This window comes from Macaca thibetana, chromosome 13 (genome assembly GCF_024542745.1).
Source record: "Macaca thibetana thibetana isolate TM-01 chromosome 13, ASM2454274v1, whole genome shotgun sequence".
Classification (NCBI taxonomy): Eukaryota; Metazoa; Chordata; class Mammalia; order Primates; family Cercopithecidae; genus Macaca; species Macaca thibetana.
The window spans coordinates 68,340,154-68,361,997 of record NC_065590.1 but is presented as its reverse complement, the minus strand read 5'-3'; the positions used below and the strand labels follow the sequence as shown (position 1 = coordinate 68,361,997).

General features: G+C 39.6%; 2 protein-coding genes across 3 annotated transcripts in view; one reads left to right on the top strand and one right to left on the bottom strand.

Moving 5' to 3' along the window:
- The window catches only part of MORN2 (MORN repeat containing 2), a 1,051,609-nt gene that overhangs the window by 1,022,853 nt on the left and 6,912 nt on the right, over positions 1 to 21,844 (top strand). The gene's annotated exons all lie outside the window — the stretch shown is intronic.
- DHX57 (DExH-box helicase 57) overlaps positions 1 to 21,844 on the bottom strand; it is a 77,160-nt gene that overhangs the window by 54,739 nt on the left and 577 nt on the right. For both annotated transcript variants that reach the window (XM_050753294.1, XM_050753293.1), the window contains exons 2-9: positions 15,055 to 15,287; positions 10,986 to 11,144; positions 9,791 to 9,979; positions 8,645 to 9,483; positions 6,074 to 6,249; positions 3,761 to 3,882; positions 2,459 to 2,654; positions 1,463 to 1,587 (exon numbers count right to left, since the gene is read on the bottom strand). In XM_050753294.1, the coding sequence (XP_050609251.1) occupies positions 1,463 to 1,587; positions 2,459 to 2,654; positions 3,761 to 3,882; positions 6,074 to 6,249; positions 8,645 to 9,483; positions 9,791 to 9,979; positions 10,986 to 11,144; positions 15,055 to 15,281 (2,033 nt within the window). In that variant the 5' untranslated portion in view covers positions 15,282 to 15,287. The remainder of the gene's footprint in view (positions 1 to 1,462; positions 1,588 to 2,458; positions 2,655 to 3,760; positions 3,883 to 6,073; positions 6,250 to 8,644; positions 9,484 to 9,790; positions 9,980 to 10,985; positions 11,145 to 15,054; positions 15,288 to 21,844) is intronic.

Below are 21,844 nucleotides of genomic sequence, written 5' to 3'. Positions count from 1 at the left end.
CTTGTTCCCTGTGCTACTTTCCCCTTTGCTGCTACACAGCAGGTGCACTGGCTTTCCTTGTTCTGGACTCACAAAGCCCCTTCCCACTGCACAATCTTCAAACATGCTTTCCTTGTCCCCGTTTGTCACCTGGGATTGCATCTCATATTTCAGTTTCCTTTTTTTTATTTGAGACAGGGTCTTGCTTTGTTCACCAGGGTGGAGTGCAGTGGTGCTATCACAGCTCACCGCAGCCTCAACCTACTGGGGGTTCAATTGATTCTCTTGCCTCAGTCTCCTGAATAGCTGGGACCATAGGTGTGAGCCATCACGCCTGGCTAATTTTTTTTTTTTTTTTTTTTTTTTTTTCTGTATCCCCAGTAGAAAGACTACTGGCTTTTTTTTTTTTTTTTTTTTTTTACTTTTCATAGAGACATGGTCTCACTATGTTGCCCAGGTTGGGCTCTAACTCCTGAGCTCAAGCGATCCTCCCACCTCGGCCTCCCAAAGTGCAGGGATTATGGGTACGAGCCATGCGCCCGGCCATACTTCAGTTTTCTTTTTTTTTTTTTTTTTTGAGACGGAGTCTCGCTCTGTAGCCCAGGCTGGAGTGCAGTGGCCGGAACTCAGCTCACTGCAAGCTCCGCCTCCCGGGTTTACGCCATTCTCCTGTCTCGGCCTCCTGAGTAGCTGGGACTACAGGCGCCCGCCACCTCGCCCGGCTAGTTTTTTGTATTTTTTAGTAGAGACGAGGTTTCACCATGTTAGCCAGAATGGTCTCGATCTCCTGACCTAGTGATCCGCCCGTCTCGGCCTCCCAAAGTGCTGGGATTACAGGCTTGAGCCACCGCGCCCGGCTCAGTTTTCAATTTAAATTGTCATTTTACAGAGATATGATCTTTGAGCATCTATGGGTCTCTCTCTCCAAACACAGCATGCCATTTATTCCTTCATAGTGCTTATTCCAATTTGCAATCATTTACTTATTTACTTGTTCATTATTTGTTTTTTCTAGCAGACTGTTAGAGGGGGAGCCATACATGCTTGTTCCTCACTGTATCCCCAGCAACTAATATATCACTTGGCATTTAATGCAGGCTCAATAAATACATGAATCAATGTCAGGACTGAATGACTGACCAAATAAACAAGGAAGAAGATACATTCAGCCACAGCATGCATGACATCTGTTACTTCTACTGAGTAAGGTATCAACTTAGCATAATGCCCAGGATGGTATGAAGTATACCTTCTAATCTAATAGGATGACTCCATCTAATAAGTGATGAGCATGTGCTGTCCTTCCTTTTTAGTGTTATAGACCCTGGAAATCAAACCAGTTGCTCTTCTCTAACATAGGTCTTCCTTGTGGCAAATTACCATTACTAGCTGCATGAAACTGAATTGGAACTAGAAAACATTTTTTTCTGCCATGCCTTCATTTCATGTGAGTGTGTGTTCACTAGGAAAGTCTTTGTTTTACCTTTCTTCTGTCCTCTCATGAACTTCATCAACAATGATATGGGAGACTCCTTGTAGAGCTGTATCTCCTTCTAGCCTTCTCAGCAGCACTCCCGTGGTACAGTATAACAGTCTGGTGGCTGAGGACTTACACAGGAAAGGGCAATATAAACCATTAATAAAATTTTCAAAAAAAGGAAACATTACTGGAAAGCCATTTTGAATGGATAGTGATAAAGAATATTGAAAACACTAGCAGTTCCATTTAATAGGAAACCATACTAAATATAGTTTCTTGCCAGGGACAGTAATAAAATCCTTTCTACTTCATATCAAAATGTTAAGATTTTCATAAAAAGCATTAAAAAACAGTGAATAATGAAATCAGTTCTCAATTTGTCTGCTCCTTATTTGGTTAAATGGATTAAGTCCCACATTCAAGAACATAACAGTCTTTACTAGATGACTTTTGTCAATAAAAAATAAAAAGCTTTACAGAGGAAATTTAGTACAACCAAATAAGAGTGTTTTTTTGTTGTTGTTTTTTGTTTTTGAGATGGAGTTTTGCTTTTGTTGCCCAGGCTGGAGTGCAATGGCACGATCTCAGCTCACTGCAACTTCCGTCTCCCAGGTTCAAGGGATTCTCCTGCCTCAGACTTCCGAGTAGCTGGGATTACAGGCATGTGCCACCACACTCGGCTAATTTTTGTATTTTTAGTAGAGATGGGGTTTCTACATGTTGATCAGGCTGGTCTCGAACTCCTGACCTGAGGTGATCCGCCCGCCTTGGCCTCCCAAAGTGCTGGGGTTACAGGTGTGAGCCACCGCGCCCAGCCATGAGAGTTCTTATCCCAAGATATTTCTAAAAGGACTTCACCCCTACCGAAGGTGATCATTAATTTAAAAATAACCTGAAATTATATATCCCAAATTGCCCATGAATCTCCTAACCCCCAGAACTCTTTATACCTAAAAATCATAAATTTCTGTTATCAGGAAATAAGCAGAGCATACAAACCTTGACACTTTCTAACCGAATCTGGTATCCCACGGTCAGACCCACCCTCTCTGCTCTTTCTTTAGCAACACGTTCAGCAACAGAGATTGCAGAGATTCGTCGGGGTTGGGTACAGATGATGTTGGCCACCTTTTCAGGTGGTCCATTCAGAGAATCATCCAGGATAAACTGTGGAATCTGTGTGGTTTTCCCACATCTGTATATTAAAACAAATAAGTCCTAAAATGAAGTTTTCAAGGGCTAGTTAACTAAAGAAGCAATCATACGGAATGAGGAAAGTGATAAAGCTAATTAGAATACAAATTGTTCAGATTCAGGTATTTTCTAAAACAACCCCCTGACTTATTACCTAGAGGTGAGAAATTCTAGGAATTTGCACTCCAATCAAAAGGACAATCAAATAATAGTTTAGTAACATTTGTAAAATTGGGACTATTGAACAGACATTAGATTAAGGTCTGTAAATGCTTCTAGGAATGTAAACTCTACACATGAACCCTAAAGAAAAGGAGTATTAGCTTATGATTATCAAAATATTTTACATTTTTCCCTTTGATATGTATTAATTTGGCTATGATTAGGCTGAGGTTAAAAAGATAAACTAGATGATACGAATTGTTACCATATCACTGAGTCTGGACACAAATGTAATTATTAAATTGTATAATCTTGAATACATAACTAAATAAAGTCTGCAACTTGTCCCTGCTAAATAGGAGAATGTAAAACAGGAAAAATAATGCACCACAATTAAGTTGTTTTTAAAAGAAAAATAAAGGCTGGGCGTGGTGACTCACACTTGTAATCCCAGCACTTCAGGAGACTAAGGCAGGTGGATCACTTGAGGCCAGGAGTTCGAGACCAGCCTGGCCAACATGGTAAAACCCCCCTCTCTACTAAAAACACAAAAAAATTAGCTGGGTATGGTGGTGCACCATAGTGGTGCACCTGTCATCCCAGCTATTTGGATGGCTGAGGCATGAGAATCACTTGAACCCGGGAGGCAGAGGTTGCAGTGAGCCGAGATCATGCCACTGCACTCCACCCTGGGTGACAGGAAATCAGAATAAATTTAGAAGATAAAAAAGCTTTCAAGCTAAATGTTCTAGAACTATCCTTTAAATTTAAACATGAGCCTTGTTAAAAGTCTTCAGCTGGATGTTTTGCCTTATTTCTCAAGGCAGAGGTATATAATGTCTATAAATCCAGTTACAGTTTTTAACAAGTTGAACTGGTTATGGTAACCAGGGTGCATATAATATTTATAGATGAAAGCTGCCAATGAATAAACTGCATTCTTACCCAGTCATACCACTTATGACAACCACCTGGTGCTTACGCAGTAAGTTAAGAATGGTTTCTCTTTCTTCCCAAGCAGGGAGTGATTGTCTCTCTTGCAGAATGGACTGGAACTGTCTGGAAGCCTAATAAAATCAAAGATAAGACATCATTGGGTTACTTCTCTTTTTTTCTTTTTTTCATTTGAGACAGAGTCTCACTGTGTTGCCAGGCTGGAGTGCAGTGGTACAATCATGGCTCACTCCAATCTCCACTCCAGGCTCTAGTGATCCTCCTGCCTCAGGCTCCCAAGTAGCTGGGACTACAGGTGTGTGCCACCATACCCGGCTTTTTGTATTTTTTTGAAGAGACAGGATTTCACCATGTTGCCCAGGCTGGCCTCAAACTCCTGTGCTCAAGTAATCCACTTGCCTTGGTCTTCCAAAATGCTGGGATTACAGTTTTGTTTTTGTTTTTGTTTTTGTTTTAAATTACAGAGACCAAGTCTTGTTATGTTGCCCAGGATGGTCTTGCACTCCTGGCCTTGAGTGATCCTTTGTTGGATTTGTTGGGATTGGATGTAGAGGACTTTATTCAGAATGCTGCTCAGAGAATCAGTCAGAATGAGCTGTGGAATCTATACATTAAATAGTTTCCCAACATCTGAATAAACTGAAAGATTTTCTGAGTGAAATAAAGCCCTCTTGCTTAGCACATATCCAGTTCTTCCCAGCAAGGGTCTCTATACCAACACTGTCCAATGGAACTTTCTGTGTTGATGGAAATGTTCTATATCTGTGCTGTCCAATACAGCAACCCCTGGCCACATGTGGTTATTGAGCACTTGAAATGCGAAGAACAGTGTTACTGAGGAACTGAATTTTTAATTTTAATTAATTAATATAAACAGCCAAACATGGGTAGGGGTTACCATATCAGACAGCATAGCTCTAAACAGTATCAGATTTTTACCTAAATCAATAATAGAAAAGCACTCACTAAAGCATTATTTTTGGGCAGTCACTACAACTATATAAATCAATTTCATATTTAATGGCCAATGCTATAAACATTGCCTTGTTTATTAAAACTCTGGCTGTACTTTTGAATACTGTAATAACTTTACAGGAACATGCCATTTCCTATATATAATTTTATCATAAACTTAGCACACTGATCAAATTGAACATCTCATTTTTTGTTTCTATCATCTACAGTACAATTTATATACATTGTGATGTTCTATGGGTATTGCACTACATATGTGATGGTGTTATATGGTGTCAAAAATCAGACTGACAGAACTTTAGAACTGGAAGTGCCCTAAGAGAGCATTTAATCCAATTCCCATATTGGTTAAGCAACTTGCCTCTGCCCTATCTCTAACTTTGCCCTCAGGGTTCACTTATGAATTCTATTAAAATAACCTTCATGTGAATGGGGTAAAAACAAAATAGACTTTAGAAACAGAATTGGCTAAACCACTCACTAGCTATGTGACCTTGGGCACATTATTTATCCTTTGAGTCTTTGAAACAGGGTAAAAGTCCTTCCTCATCCTTCTCCGTTTATATATTAATTTTTTCTAATGTAAATCGCAGTATTTGTATTGTTTTGTTTTTAGAGACAGGGTCTCATTATGTTTTCCAGGCTGGCATTATCTCCTCCTGCCTCAGCCTTCCAAGTAGCCGAGACTATAGGCATGTGTTACCATGCCCACCTGGCTCTAACCCCAGAGTATTTGTTTTTGTTTCGTTTTTTTTTTTTTTGAGACGGAGTCTTGCTCTGTTGCCCGGCTGGAGTGCAGTGGCGCAATCTCAGCTCACTGGAATCTGCACCACCCAGGTTCAAGCGATTCTTGTGCCTCAGCCTCCCAAGTGGCTGGGATTACAGGCACCTGTCACCACGCCCGGCTAATTTTTGTATTTTTAGTAGAGACGGAGTTTTGCCATGTTGGCCAGGGTGGTCTTGAATTCCTGACCTCAGGTGATCTGCCTACCTCGGCCTCCCAAACTGCTGGGATTACAGGTGTCAGCTACCGTGCCCAGCCATTAAACCACAGTATTGATATTCCTTTTACATACCAGATTGTCCGTCACAGTACCAAAGGCACATGATTCTGAGACCATTTGGCATATATGTGTGTGTCTGCTACAGGATTTTCCAAAACCATCTAGCATATGCACTTAAGTTTGTTGTGGCCTGTAGAAATTTTGACCACTCAGGGAGAAAATGAAACAAAAGAATATTAGGGAGGGTAGCCAAAGCGTCCTAATTCCTAATCCCATCATCCAGATATTAGGGAGGCAATGCTACTCATTCTCTCGCATACCCTACCTGTTTCATTCGGAACTGCTTGCAGATTTTACCATTTTCAGCACGTACTGACTTTGCCTGCCAGTCATATCTTTTGGAAATCTTTTTCTTAAGGTTCACATAGCTTTCATTCTCTACTATAACAGGTGCAGGACCTTCATCCTCATCTGACTCCTCAGATTCTGATTCTTTTTCAACTTGAAGGAAATAAAAGAAAACGTTTCAATACAGAGCCCTTTCTTTAACAAAACGGGAAAGTCGCTGTCTAACAGAGTATCAAGTCAAACAAAAAGTCAAAATGGAGAAAAAGTTAAAACTTGAATAAAGTAAGTTCATTCATTTCCAGTATTTCTATTGCCAAAGAACTTAAAATGCATCCTCAAGTAAACTTTTATCAAGCATAAGTGGTTATTTTTAAGTCAAATTAAAAACAAAGTAACATTAACATAATTAGCAGTGAATGTTTCAACTATTTGCAAGTGTCCCCAAATCCTACAACATAAAACAACCCAAATGTCTATCAAATGATGAATCGATGAACAAAATGTGGTATGTCCACATAACAGAATAGTCCTCACTAATAAAAAGGAATGCTGTACTGATATGTGCTAGGACATGGATGAACCTTGAACACATTATGCTAAGTAAAAGAAGCCCATCTCAAAAAGCTGCATATTGTATAATTCCATTTCTATGACATGTCCAGAGTAGGCACACCCATAGAGATAGACAGCAGATTTGTGGTTGCCAGAGGCTGGGGGAAGGGGTAAATGAGGAGAGACTGTTATGGTACATGGGTACAGGGTTTCTTTTGGCAGTGATGATAATGTCCAGGGATTAAAAGGTGGTCATTGTTGCACAACTCTGTAAAAATCCAAAAACATTGAACTATATACTTTAAAAGAGTGAATCTTACGGTATATAAATTATGTCTCAATAAAACTACTATTTTACAAAAAAAGGCCATGGCACATAATTGTCATTTCCCAAGGAACATATTTGAATCCCATGCCCTAGAAGCTGGCATCTGGGAGTGGGTTGGGTGGTTAGTGAGTGAACCTGGCTAACTGACCAGCCCTAACATCTCAGCACAGCATCACTATTCTCTACTCATTGAAGTTTACCCAAGGACTCTTACGTTTCTTTTGTTTCTCTGGAAGAAAGATAGATAGCAACAAATAAAAGAGGACCCTTCCTTCCCTTCCTTCCTTCCCTCCCTCCCTTCCTTCCTTCCTTCCTCCTTCCCTCCCTTTCTCTTTCTTTCTTTTTTCTTTCTTTTCTTTTTCTTTCTTTCTCTTTCTCTTCTTCCTCTCTCTCTCTCTCTCTCCCCCTCCCTCCTTCCTTCCCTCCCTCTCCTTCCTCTCCTTCCTTCTTTCCTCCTTTTTTTTTTCTTTTTAAGAGATAGAGTCTCACTCTGTCTCCAAGACTGAAGTGCAATGGCTCACTGAAGCCTCTACCTCCCAGGCTGAAGTGATCCCCCAACATCAGCCTCTTGAGTACCTGGGACAGAGTGCACGACCATGGCTGACTAGCTAAGAAAATATATATATATATTGTAGAGATGGGGTCTCGCTATGCTGCCCAGGCTGGTCTCAAACTCCTGGGCTCAAGCAATCCTCTCACCTCAGCCTCCCAAAGTGCTGGGATTACAGGCGTGAGCCACTACACCCAGCAGAGAATTCTTTGAAAGGGGCTTACTTGTGGTGTAAGAATCTGCACAGTAGGCCATGTGTGGTGGCTCACACCTGTAATCCCAGCACTGGGAGGCTGAGGCAGGTAGATCACCTGGGGTCAGGAGTTCGAGACCAGCCTGGCCAACATGGTGAAACTCTGTATCTACTAAAAATAGAAAAGTTAGCCAGGTGTGGTGGTGGGCACTTGTAATCCCAGCTACTCAGGAGGCTGAGGCAGGAGAATCACTTGAATCTGGAGGGCAGAGGTTGCAGCGAGCTGAGATTGCACCACTGCACTCCAGCCCGGGGGACAAGAGTGAAACTCCATCTCAAAAACATAAAAAGAATCCTCAAAAACATAAAAAGAATCTGCACAGTAAACCTGGATCTAGACTAGGCTAGAAGCCTGCACAAGTATTTGAGGATTTAGGGATTCATAGAACTATCCCTAATGAATTCTGGGGATCTAGTATACCAAAAGCAGGAGGGTACGGATAGTGGTATTGAAAGCAAAATATCTCTAAAATTTCATTTGAAAGTAATTCAGTATATAATATAAGAAGTAATCATATGAAAACCAAATGAATTAAATAAAATAGATTTTCTGAGAAGGTACCTTAAGGTCCTTCCAAGCCTCAGATTTTATATGGTTAAAATAAACACACATCACAACAAACTTCAACTCAGGAAGCCTATCCACAGCAACACAACTGAGCCTTAAGCAACACAATTGAGCCTTACAATTAAAGTTGGACACAATTACAGTTCAGGGAATTCTCATTCCCTTTTGCCCATGGGACTGAATGGCTTGTTCAGCTTGTTCAAGATCACTAAGCCATCCTGGATCAGCTTTAAAAGCTTTGACTTCTAAACCCATCATTCTGAATGCCTCCCTCCACAAGATCAATGCCTTACATACCTTCTGGAATTTGATTAGAAACAAAAGAATTATTTGGAATCATTGGTTTATGACAGGCAGGATTATTTATTCTGGTCCTAGAGGGTACTGGCAGAACGTTCATGGGAGGGACACTATACTTGTGATGGGTATTCGTTAGTAACTTGATTATTTCCGATTCTTCCTCTAAAAGGGTTATCAAAGAATATACAACAGGTTCCGAAGTTTCCGCAAATGTCAAGGCCTTGTCATAAAGAAACTCAGAAATATGTAAACGACAAGCCAGAGGTAGGTTCTCATTGGTGGAATAAAATGCCACGAGGGGAGCTTGGTAGGGATATTTGTGGTCTTTAGAAAATCGAATTTCAAGTTCATATAAAAAAGATCCATCTTCATTAGCATTAAGATGAGAATCATCTACACTTCTTTCTATTCTTCCAACAATTTGATTTGGGGGCACTTCATGTTTGAATTTGCATTTCGATCCAAATTTACAATTTCCTTTGAGGTAAAATTTACAGATTTCAAGTGAATTCTCTTGTACATTTTTGGTACTTTCTTTTGGCTTGGATTTGCGGAATCTACTTGTCAAATATTCCAGTTCTAATCCAATGGTCCAGACTCTGTTCTGAATTCTTTCTATAAATTTTTCTCCACAGATGGACTTGAGAGCAAACGCCTCTTCCTGTCGCTGTTCCATACACTCATCCAAGCTTATCTGGTTGACTGCCTCAGAGATCTTCATCCTCTCTCCAAATGTCTCTGAAAAACACTGGGTAAGGAGATGCTCTAGTGATGCTCCCACATCTCCATCACACATCCTCAGGACTGCTTGACAGCGTTCAATATTGAAACCATACCTGTCAAGGGCAAAACATGACAAAAATGGCATATAAAAAGCAGTATCACACCATTACAGTAAAATTCATTTAAATATGCTTATATGAAGTTATGACTATACATAGGCAGGGCTTGTATTTTGAAAAAGCAACCCTGATAACAATAAGCCGTCCTGAATGACCCCATCTGATAAGATAGAATATTAGGCCTAGCAGGCTTTGCTGGAACCCACAAAATAGGAAAGTACACAAAGAGGGGTAGTGGGTTTCTATGATTTCAGTTTCCTTGAATTCTTTCCCAACTCCTAAAAATGATTAAAGCAATCACCTGGAAAGTTTTTGCACTGCAAATGGGGAGACTGTAAATTCTGGAACATGAGGCTCCACTGGGGCTAAGCCAGCATATTCCAAAGGATCCAAGTCGGGAACGAGGGAAGTTTCCTGTCCAGCTGGCCAGTACCGCTCATCGTTACAGCAATCAGGCTCATCGTCTTCCTCCTCCCCAGAAATGCCTCTTCTAGCAAAGGCAACATTTTCATATATTAGATATTACTTTCTACTTACTTCAAAGAAAAATTTAGCAAAGGTCTAAGAATTTAATTAATAGGCTCCTGACTACTCTTCAGTTGCTGATTTAATCTTATATTGAACTATTAATTTATACCTTGGCAATTAACATTTAGCAGTCATTTATTAAATGCCAGGTACTGTGTTAAGTGCTTTATATGAACTAACTCCTTTAATCTTCCCAATAACTGTGCCAAGTAATATTGGAATGTCCTTTTTTTTTTTTAAGATGATCAACTAAAACTCAGAGAGGATTAGTAACTGCCTAGGTTACACATTAAGGAGCAAATAGAGATTTTACCAAAGGCAGGCAGATTCCAGAGCCTATGTTCTTAATCACAGAAACCTTGGCTATCCTCTGTCTTCTCATTCATAAAAATAACTATCCCTAATTGTTCGTTTTGCTACATAATCTCCTTTTCTAAATCTCAAACAGATAAGAGATTTGTAGATAGGATGGAAAATGAGCTGTTCATGACTGGCCACTAATTAATTCTGGTAAATGGAAAGAAGGAATTAACTCCTTCAACCGAAATCCCAAACAAAAGAGCGACTAAGATTTAAGAATAAAAGCTTTCTCTTAGGCAGATGGTCATGATAAGCAAATCCTGAGACCGCACCTGACCAAGTCAATATTTGCTCCTTGAACACTACTTCTACTTGTTCATTACAAGGGTTTATCTGGAAGATTACAGATAAATCAGTTACTGAATCCATATGAGCACTGCCCTGGAAAAAAATAAAGATACAAAGGCAATCCCATGGATGCTACAAAACAAACTCACTCTAAAATTGTTGCTGAATAATTATTCTTGTATTTCTCTTGACTCACTTTCAACTAATTATATGGCCACAATAGAATCAGTACTGACACAGCATTCCAAAGATGCACAGGACCTTCACACTGCCAGTATGTTTTCCTTACTATCATAGTTTATTCAAATAAAACAATTTACTCAGATCCAGCATCAGCATCTTGTTCTTGCAGGTCTCGGAGAAGAGCTTTCACTTTCTCTTGATTCTCAGAAGTCATATGTAGAGTCTGAAGGGGTACTTTGGCTTTGGGTTTCCATTTTGGGCGTGCCTCTCCTTTGCTTATGTTACTGTTGCTAGGTCTATAGAGGACAAAAGAGCAAAATTACACACATTATCTGCGATCAGAACTTTTACACTCTCCTCAAGGTCCCCAAATATACACAATACAAACTGGATTGTCAAGTATCTTACAAAAGATGACAATGAATGTGAGGAGATTCTCCATTTTCTATAGTATTTACCAGACTTCATTATATCAAAACTGCTGGAAAAAAACCTTATCAGATTCTTGGCCAGGTGCAGTGGCTCACGCCTGTAATCCTAGCACTTTGGGAGGCCGAGGCTGCTGGATCACCTGAGGTCAGGAGTTAGAGACCAGCCTGGCCAACATGGCGAAACCCTGTCTCTACTAAAAACACAAAAATTATCTGGGCATGGTGGTGCGTGCCTGTAATCCTAGCTACTCAGGAGGCTGAGGCAGGAGAATCACTTGAACTCGGAGGTGGAGGTTGCAGTAAGCCAAGATTGCGCCACTGCACTAGAGCCTGAGAGACACAGCGAGACTCCATCTAAAAAAAAGAAAAAAAGTCTTACCAGATTCTTAATCATTAATTCTGGCTTCACTAACTCAAGAATCCTTGGGAAAAAGCAATGCTAATGATGGTTTCCTCTGCACTACAGGGTTCTGAAAAGAAATAAGCTACACACAAAGAGCATTTCATTTCATTCTGCATTAAAATCTGAAAACCAATGAGTTTCATTCTTCCTTGTGAATATTAGGTCCTATTTCTAAAATACCCAATTATCTTTATTTCTGATTATTAAAAAAAAAAAAAAAAAAAAAAAAAAGGCCAGGGGCAGTGGCTCACACCTGTAATTCCAGCACTTTAAGAGGCTGAAGTGGTAGGATTGCTTAAGCCCCAGGAGTTCAAGACCAGCCTGGGCAATATAGCAAGATCCTACTTAAAAAAAAAAAAGAAATAAAAAAATTACACAGCATATATAATCTTTTATTATTTGTCTGATCATGAGGAAATGATCAGTAAAAATGAGGGGGAGTTGCGAGTTTCACATGTTCCTATCTTAACCACCATTTATTTGTACACCCCTGTGACTTGCCTTCCTTCCCGTTATTAAGGGTGAACCATCCTTTATCTTAAAGTCAGTCTTTCTATTTGTAAACTATATGCCATTTCTTTAATCTCCTCAAGGAAATCATTCCAACACTTATCCTCCTTTCTACATCATTGGTTTTTCATTCTTCTTTGGATCATTCCCATCAGCATACAGACATACTATAATGTCTACCCTCTTAAAAAAAAATCAAACCAAGCCAAATCCTCCCTTGAGTGCACATCTCCCTACAGCTACTGCCCCATCTCTCCTTCCTCTAGCTCCCTTATAGTAAAGCTTCTCATTTAGGTTATCAAAATCATTGTCTCTGTCTCCATTTTCTTTCCTCGTCTCTCTGAAACACAACCCAATCAGTATTTCCTATGCTAATACAGCTCTTGTCAAGGTTAACTATGATATCCACATTGCCAAATCCAGTGGATAATTCTTAGTGCACATTTTCCTTGACCTGCCAGAAGCATTTTTCCACAAATGTGTACCCTCTTTAAGCATACAATTCAATCTTATTGACTATTCTCCTTTAAAACACCTTTGTCCCTTGGCTTCCAAAAACCACTCTCTTAGTTTCCTACTTCATTGGCAGCTCCTTCTCAATCCCCTTTGTTTTTCACACTTTCTCTTAGTTTTATTTTTCAATTAAAATTTTTAATTGATACGTAATAACTGTACATTCTTTATAGGGTTGATAGTGGTTTGGCTGCAAGTCAAATCTCATCTTCAATTGCAGTTCCCATAATCCCCATATGTCATGGGAGGGAACCAGTGGGAGACAGTTGAATCATGGGGGCAGTCTCCCCCATACTATTCTCGTGATAGTGAGTAACTTCTCATGAGATCTGATGGTTTTATAAAGGGCGTCCCCCTTCACTTGGCTCTCATTCTTTTCTCTCCTGCCACCTTGTGAAGAAGGATGCGTTTGCTTCCCCTTTTGGCATGATTGTAAGTTTCCTGAGGCCACCCCAGCCCTGTGTTTTTTGCTATTTCCTAAACCTTCCAAGCACATTCCTGCCTTAAGAAATTGCTATTCCCTCTGCCTTGAATATTCTATACTCAGAACTTCACAGCTTATTCCTTTACTTACTTCTTGCCTCTCTTCACGTGATATCTTATTGGGGGCTATCTACCTTATTGGGGGGCTTTCTACATAAAATAGTAATTCTATTTTGGTATTTTATATCCCTGTTACACTCCTTTATTTCTCTCCATAGCATGTGCCAACGGGTAATGTTATACATTTGTTTATGTCTTTTCTATCTCAAATCCCATTCTATCTAGATAAGGACAATATTTTACTCCCTGCTGCAATTCGAAGTCCCTAAAACAGAAAACAGTGCCTGGTGCATTCAGTAAATACTTACTGAATGAATGAACACCTATGGACTCCAATAATGTATAATATCCACATGTTTTGAAAAATCATAGAGCTGCAGCTAACTCAGAAGTTAGGTTCTTGGCTAGGCACAGTGGCTCACGCCAACTGTGGCTCACCTCCAACACTATGGCAGGCCACGGCAGAAGAATCGCTTGAGCCCAGGAGTTCGAGACCAGCCTGGGCAACATAGAGAGACTATGCTGCTTGCTATTTATAAAGTCTATAGTAGTGTACAGTAATATCCTAGGCCTTCACATTCACTCACCACTCCCTCACTGACTTACCCAGAGCAAATTCCAATCCTGCAACTTCCATTCATGGTAAGTGCCCTATACAGGTACCATTTTTAATCTTTTATACTCTATTTTTACTATATCTTTTCTATAACTAGACATGTTTACATACACAAATACTTACCATTGTGTTATAATTGCATATTTAGTACAGCAACATGCTGTATAGATTTGTAGTCTAGGAGCAATTGGCTACATCATATAGCCTAGGTGTGTTGTAAGTTGCACCATCTGGGGTTGTGTAAGTACATTCTATGATGTTTGAACAACAATGAAATCGCCTAACAATGCATTTTTCAGAACACATCTCTGTCAACAAGTGATGCCTAATTGTATTTATACTGTATAACATGCAATAGCAAAATGTTTACTTTTATTACTCATTAGAATTACTAGAATTCCCATAATTTATTCATTAGTTAAAAGTTGAATAGGAGAGAAGCCTAGATAAGACATCTGTTACTGGTCACCACATGTAACACCATCAGATGATGGCTGATTTGGCTGGAAAACACACAGCTTATCAACTAGAAAGACACAGTACAGTCATGTTGCACTTTAGGCTGTTCAATGTTTGCTTTTTGAGATGGAGTCTCACTCTGTCACCCAGGCTGGAGGGCAGTGGTGTGATTTCAGCTCACTGCAACTTCTGCTCCCAAGTTCAAGCAATTCTTCTGCCTCAGCCTCCCTAGTAGCTGGGATTACAGCTGACCACCACCATGCGTGGTTGATTTTTGTATTTTAGTAGAGATGGGATTCCACCCTATTGGCCAGGCCGGTCTCGAACTCCTGACCTCAAGAGATCTACCCACCTGGGCCTCCCAAAGTGCTGGGATTACAGGCGTGAGCCATTGTGCCTGGCCATGTTCAATGTTAACATCATCATTTTAACATCAATCTATGATGACTAAGGAATACTTAAAATAATTTTCCTCACACTATTTCTGTATTTACTTTCAGAGTAACACTGGGTATAACAGCAGTATTACACTCAATTCACAGCGTCATGCAACCTACATACACACAAAAGCTGTTATTTCCCATCATGCCTTCAGAAATGGGTTACAAAGAGGAAGACAATTAATTTGACCAGAATTACTCGACTTTTTTTCCCTTCTCAGCCATCTGTTGTCCCATACATTAGGGGTTGATACCATTTCCATATTTAAACATTCAAAGAGTTATAATGACCTGGAAGGGCGCCTTGATTCACTGAAGATACAAAAGTCATCTCCATCATCCCATATTCTACTGGAGGCCTTTCTGTTGCCGCCACCTCCACCACCACCACCGCCACCGCCACCACTACCACTCCCATGAGATTTACTGGCGTGACTCCTGCCTCCTCTTCCTCCTCTAGAAGACCCTTTTCCACCTCCTTTGCTTGGCTTGCCTTTTCTTCTTACTGAAGAACTCATTTTCACCTGTAAGAGAAAAAAATTAATGTAGACATCATAAAACCAGACAGGTATGATAATCCTTGGTTTGCCAAACTTATGAATATAGGCTACTTTAAAGAAATGAAGGAAAATGCACATGTAAAAAGAGCTGATCTCGGAGCAGGATTCTGAATCTGTTCCAGTGAAAACATTTTAAAACTACAAAATAAAAAGAGCCAGCCAATTTAGGGGTAGTGTGGATAAATCTTCACAAAAGATTTATAAGCACTTCTACCTCAGGACTAATATTATTGAATGTCTCTGACACAGATTTCTTAACTAAAGAAAATAATCCTAGATTCTCATTTGGTTAGGTCTAATTTAGAGTTTTATTTATTTATTTATTTAGAGATGCAGTCTTGCTCTGTCGCCCAGGCTGGAGTGCAGTGGCTCGATCTCGGTTCAATGCAACCTCCGCCTCCTGGGTTCAAGCAATTCTCCTGCCTCAGCCTCTGGAGTAGCTGGGACTACAGGTGCCTGCCACCATGCCCAGCTAATATTTGTATTTTTAGTAGAGATGGGGTTTCACCATGTTGGTCAGGCTGGTCTCAAACTCCTGACCTCAAGTGATCTGTGCACCTCAGCATCCCAAAGTGCTGGGATTACAGGTGTGAGCCACCACACCCGGCCTAGTATAGGATTTAAAAAATCCAGTTGAGAAGTTTCCATGAATTTAATATATGTTTTGACAAAATTTAAATGTATATACGCTCTATCAGGAACACAGCTTGGGCTCAGAGATTCTGCCAAGGGCAAAAGGGAAGTAGGCCATAAAACAGATAGCTCCTAATCTTTTTCCAAAGGACCGACTCCATTTACAATGGAGTGTGGAGAAGTTCAAACTTAAAGGTGCTTTCAAGAATAGTGAGGTTGTGGGGAAAGGGAGATTACAGGATTAAATGAAGATACAGTTTAGACTGTTGGCCAACTAGTTTGCAGGAAGCAAACCAAGGAATAAGACCACTAGGAAGTTCCTTTTTGGGATTAGAACAAGTATTAAACCGGGATCTCAGAAACTATTGCTTCACAGAAGCCATAGTTTGGTTGGATTAGTTTGTAAAGGAATTTACTCTCCAGAGCATTGTTGAAAACAATTGAGCAATCAACCATGGGCATACCCAAAGCTGTGCCTCCCAGAGGAGCAACAACTGAGGCTTAAAATCGTGGGAGGGAAATAGACTTCACTGAAATATTCTAGCCAGTCACTAAAAAGTAAACCAGCAAATAACAATAAGAAGCCCCTGAAAGGGGAGAATCAGTACCCAGAGTTGTTACAGTGTGTTATCTAAAATGCCCAGTTAACAACAAAAAGTCACAAGGCAGGCAAAGAAACGCTTACGTATGACCCATACACTGGGGGGAAAAAGCACAAACTGTCTATGAGTGAGATCAGATGTCAGATTTAACAGAAAAGAACTTCAAAATAGTCATTGTAAGTATATTCACAGAAATAAAGGAATGCACAATTAAAGCAGTAAAGGAAGGTGTGATGACAATGTCATATCAAATTGAGAACATCAATAAAGAGATAAAAAATTATATATATTAAAAAGAACCAAATGGGAATTCTGGAGTTGAAAAGTATAATAATTGAAATTAAAAATTCACTAGAGAAGCTCCATAAACATGAACTAGCAAGAGAAAGAACTGATGAACTTGAAGACAGACTGACATTGATTATGCAAACTGAAAACAGAGAGAACAATAAATGAAGAAAAGTGAACAGAGCCTTGGAAAAATGTAGGACACCATCAAGGGTATCATACACATATAATTAGAATACCAGAAGGAAAGGAAAGAAAGAAAAGAGCAGAAAAAATATTCAAAGAAATAATGGTAGAAAACTTCTCTGATTTACTGAAAATCAATAACCTCTACATGCAGGAAGCTCAATGTCCTCCAACTATTAGAAAATAAACACAGAGATCCACAAAATAGATAAGTTGCAACAAAAATGTTGAAGGTCAAAAGACAAGGAGAAAATCATGAAAGGAGTAAGAGAAAAACAACTTATCACTTACAAGGGGAACCCCAATAAAATTAATGACTGATTTCTCCACAGAAACAATGGAGGGCAGAAGGTAATGACATATATATTTAAAGTACTCAAAGAAAAAAATAGGGCTGGGCACAGTGGCTCACGCCTGTAATCCCAGCACTGTGGGAGGCTGAGGTGGGCAGATCACGAGGTCAGGAGATCGAGACCATCCTGGCTAACACAGTGAAACCCCATCTCTACTAAAAATACAAAAAATTAGCTGGGCGTGGTGGCACACACCTGTAGTCCCAGCTACTCGGGAGGCTGACGCAGGAGAATCGCTTGAACCTGGGAGGCAGAAGATGCAGTGAGCCGAGATCGTGCCACTGCACTCCAGCCTGGGTGACAGAGTGAGACTCTGTCTCAAAAAAAAAAAAAAAAAAGAAAAAGAAAAAATAGTTAACCAAAAAAAGCTATCTTTCAAAAATGAAGGTAAAATGAAAACTTTCTCAGACAAACAAAACTGAGAGAATTTGTTGCCAATAGACTCGCCTCACAAGAAATACTAACAATTCTTCAAGTGGAAGCAAGTGTCCCTGGATGGTAATTTAAATCTACATGAAAAAACAAAGAGTAAAGGTAATTGTGTAAGTATTTTTTAAAAATCCAGATTTATATTGGACATTTATTTATTTGAAAACCAGTATAAATGTATTGTTTCTTCTTCCCTCTGAAATGATTTTAAAAAGCAATTATATAAAATAAGATGTACATGATATAACGTTGGGCCTGTAACCTACAGGAAGGTAATATGTATGTAATATATTTGCCAATAACAGCACAAAGATTGGTGGGAGCATAATTGTACTGTGCTGAGAAAATGACTACAGACAGTAAAGTAATACTTGTAATAAGTATAGTTGGGTATATAACATTAATAGATATAATATGTATAATAATACTATAAAAGGTAGGAAGGGAATAGAGATATATAAAAGTAATACTTCTATATATCTGTCTTAGTCTGTTTTCTGCTATAACAGAATGCCACAGACTAGGTAATTTATAAACAATAGAAGTTTATTTGGCTCATGGTAATGGAGGCTGGGAAGTCCAAGAGCATGACAGTGGCATCTGCTGAGTATCATCTCATGGTGGAAGATGGAAGGCAGAAGTGGGCATGATACAGAGAAAGGCACCAGCAGCCAGACTTATTTTATAATTACTTATTCTTGCTATAACTAACCCACTCCCATGCTAGTGACATTAATCCGTTAATAAGGGCTCTGCCCTCATGATTGAATTACGTGTTATTAGGCCCCATCTCCTAATACTGTTGCATTGGAAATTAAACGTCTAACACATGAACTTTGGGGGTAAACATTCAAACCATAGCAATATTGCTGGAATTAAGCTAGTATAAATCTGAAGCTGTTCATAAATCCCAAAGCAATCACAAAAATACTACATTAGAAAATATTCACTTAATGACTAAATGCAAATGAAAGCAAAAAGTAAGAACAGAGGGAAAAATAGACATTGAGACATACAGACGTCCAAAAGTAGACTAGAATTAGATGTAATTCCCAGTATACAGATAATAAAAATAAATGTGAGAGAATAAAGCAGTCCAATCAAAAGACAGAGACTGTCAGACTGGATTAAAAAACAGGATCCAAATATATGCTGTCTGCAGGATAGGCATTTTAAATTCAGAGACACAATAAATGAAAAGTAAAAGGATGGAAAAAGATGATCTTGCAAACAGCAACCACAAGAAAGGTGGAGTGGCTATGTTAATATCTGACAAAATAGACTTGAAAGCAAAAAATGTTACTAGAGATAGGGATATTTCTTAATGACAAAAGGGTTAATCTGTCAGGAAAAGATAACAATTAAAAACACATATGTACCTAATAAGAAGGCACCAAAATACACAAAGCAACAACTGACAGAAATGAAGGGAGAATTAGACAATTCAATAATAATAGTAGGAGACTTCAATACCTCACTTTTAATAATGGTAGAACAACTAGACAGAGGATCAACAAGGAAATAAAAGACTTGAACAACACTCTAAACCAACTAGACCTAATAAGTGTCTATAGACAAATATTCACACTTCTCAAGTACACATGAAACATCTTCCAAGATAGACCATGCTAGGTGATAAAAGAAACCTCAATACTTTTTTTTTTTTTTTTTTTTTGAGACGGAGTCTCGCTCTGTCGCCCAGGCTGGAGTGCAGTGGCCGGATCTCAGCTCACTGCAAGCTCCGCCTCCCGGGTTCGGGCCATTCTCCTGTCTCAGCCTCCTGAGTAGCTGGGACTACAGGCGCCCGCCACCTCGCCCGGCTAGTTTTTTGTATTTTTTAGTAGAGACGGGGTTTCACCGTGTTAGCCAGGATGGTCTCAATCTCCTGACCTAGTGATCCGCCCGTCTCGGCCTCCCAAAGTGCTGGGATTACAGGCTTGAGCCACCGCGCCCGGCCTTTTTTTTTTTTTTAAGATGGAGTCTTGCTCTGTTACCCAGGCTGGAGTGCTAATGGTGCAATCTTGGCTCACTGCAACCTCTGCCTCTCAGGTTCAAGCGATTCTCCTGCCTCAGCCTCCCGAGTAGCTGGGACTACAGGCACCCGCCACCATGCTCCCTGGCTAATTTTTGTATTTTTAATAGAGATGGTGTTTCATCATGTTGGTCAGGCTGGTCTCGAATTCCTGACCTCAGGTGATCCACCCACCTTGGCATTCCAAAGTGCAGGCATTACAGGTGTGAGCCACCTTGCTTAGCCATAAACCTCAATAAATTTAAAAAGAAAGAAATAATATGAACTATGTTCTCCAACCAAAATGGAATTAGAAATCAAAAGCTAGAAAAAATTTGGGAAACTCACAAATATGTGGATATTAAACTACGTCTTCCTAGGTATTCCTTTCTTCAAAATTCTTGATGATTATACATATGTATTCAGTGTTTATCTTAAGTTTGTCTCTCCTTTCTACTCCCAGAAAGCTCTTTGAAAACAAGACTATGTCTATTTTTTTTACCACTGTACCCTTAACACAGTGTCTAGCATATGGTAGGAATTCAATATCTATTTGTGGAATGAATGACTGAAGGTTGGAAAAATGACTTATGTGGGAATGGAGATTTATTCATCTATTTATTCTTTCCACAAATATTTATTGAGCACTTATTATGTGCCAGATCCTGGGGATATAACAGCAAAGAAGACAAAATTTCTGCTTCATGAAGCTTACCTTCTAGAGGGTAAGACAGACATTAAACAAATAGATATATATTATTACTTAAGTGTTATCGAGAAAAAAAAAAAACCTTGAGGCAGTTATTTTAGATAGAGTGGTTGGGTAAGGCCTCTTTGAGATCACATTTTAAAGGACATCCGGAAGAAACTGAGAGAACGAGCCATGAAATAGTCATCCCTCAGTATACACAGGGGATTGGTTCCAGAACCCCATGTATACGAAAATCCACGGATACTCAAGTCCTCCAGTCAGCCCTGTAGAATTTGCATACAGGAAAAGCCGGCCCTCTGTATGTGTGTTTTGCATTCCAGGAATACTGTCTTTTCTTTTTTCTTTCTTTCTTTCTTTTTTTTTTTTTGAGACTGGATCTCGCTGTATCACCCAGGATGCAGTGCAGTGGTATGACCACAGCTTATTGCAGCCTCGATATCCTGGGCTCAAGCAATCCTCCTGTCTCAGCCTCCTGAATAGCTGGGACCACAGACGCACCACCACACCTAGCTACTTTAAAATTTTTTTAGTAGAGATGAGGTTTCGCTTTGTTGCCCAAGCTGGTCTCGTACTCCTGAGCTCAAGCAATCCTCTCACCTTGGCCTCCCAAGGTGCTGGGATTACCGGCATGAGCCACTATGCCTAGTTGAAATACTGTATTTTCAATGTGTGTTGGTTTGGAAAAAATCCACCCATAAGTGGGCCCGTGTAGTTCAAAACCATGTTGTTCAAATGTCAACTTTACTCACAAAAATGTAGAGTCATTAAAATTTTAACAGGCAAGAAAAATAACAGGTCAAACTGAATTCTGTAAGGTTGTGCATCAGTAATTACCTATGATTTCTAAAATTTACGGAAAGGAAATAAATCAAACAGACAGATTAGAACTTCCTCTCAAAAACCATGCAGCCCAGGTAAATTTGTGTACTGAGAAACATTAGGAAAAAGCAAGAGGATGCTTACTCTGATTCAAAACAAGTTGTCTCACATCAATCCAGAAAATGTTACTTTTACAAGTAGATCTGAGATATGCGCTCAAAATTTTAAACGAAGATTTGCTGACTGTAATGGTATCCAATACCACTCTCCCAGAGTTTTCCAGGCAATAGGAATTAGGTTGTATAATCCACGTGGTTAGATTCCACTATCTATTCCATCTAGCCCGGGAAGATTCCAACTATCTTTCTTCACCATGGATACAGGGACCTAAGTTTGGCTGTAAGAGTATTCTTTGTTTGACAGCCAAGGCACTGAAAAGTGACTACACACTACCCTCCTCCCAGGCAGATCTCTGACTGATCACAATA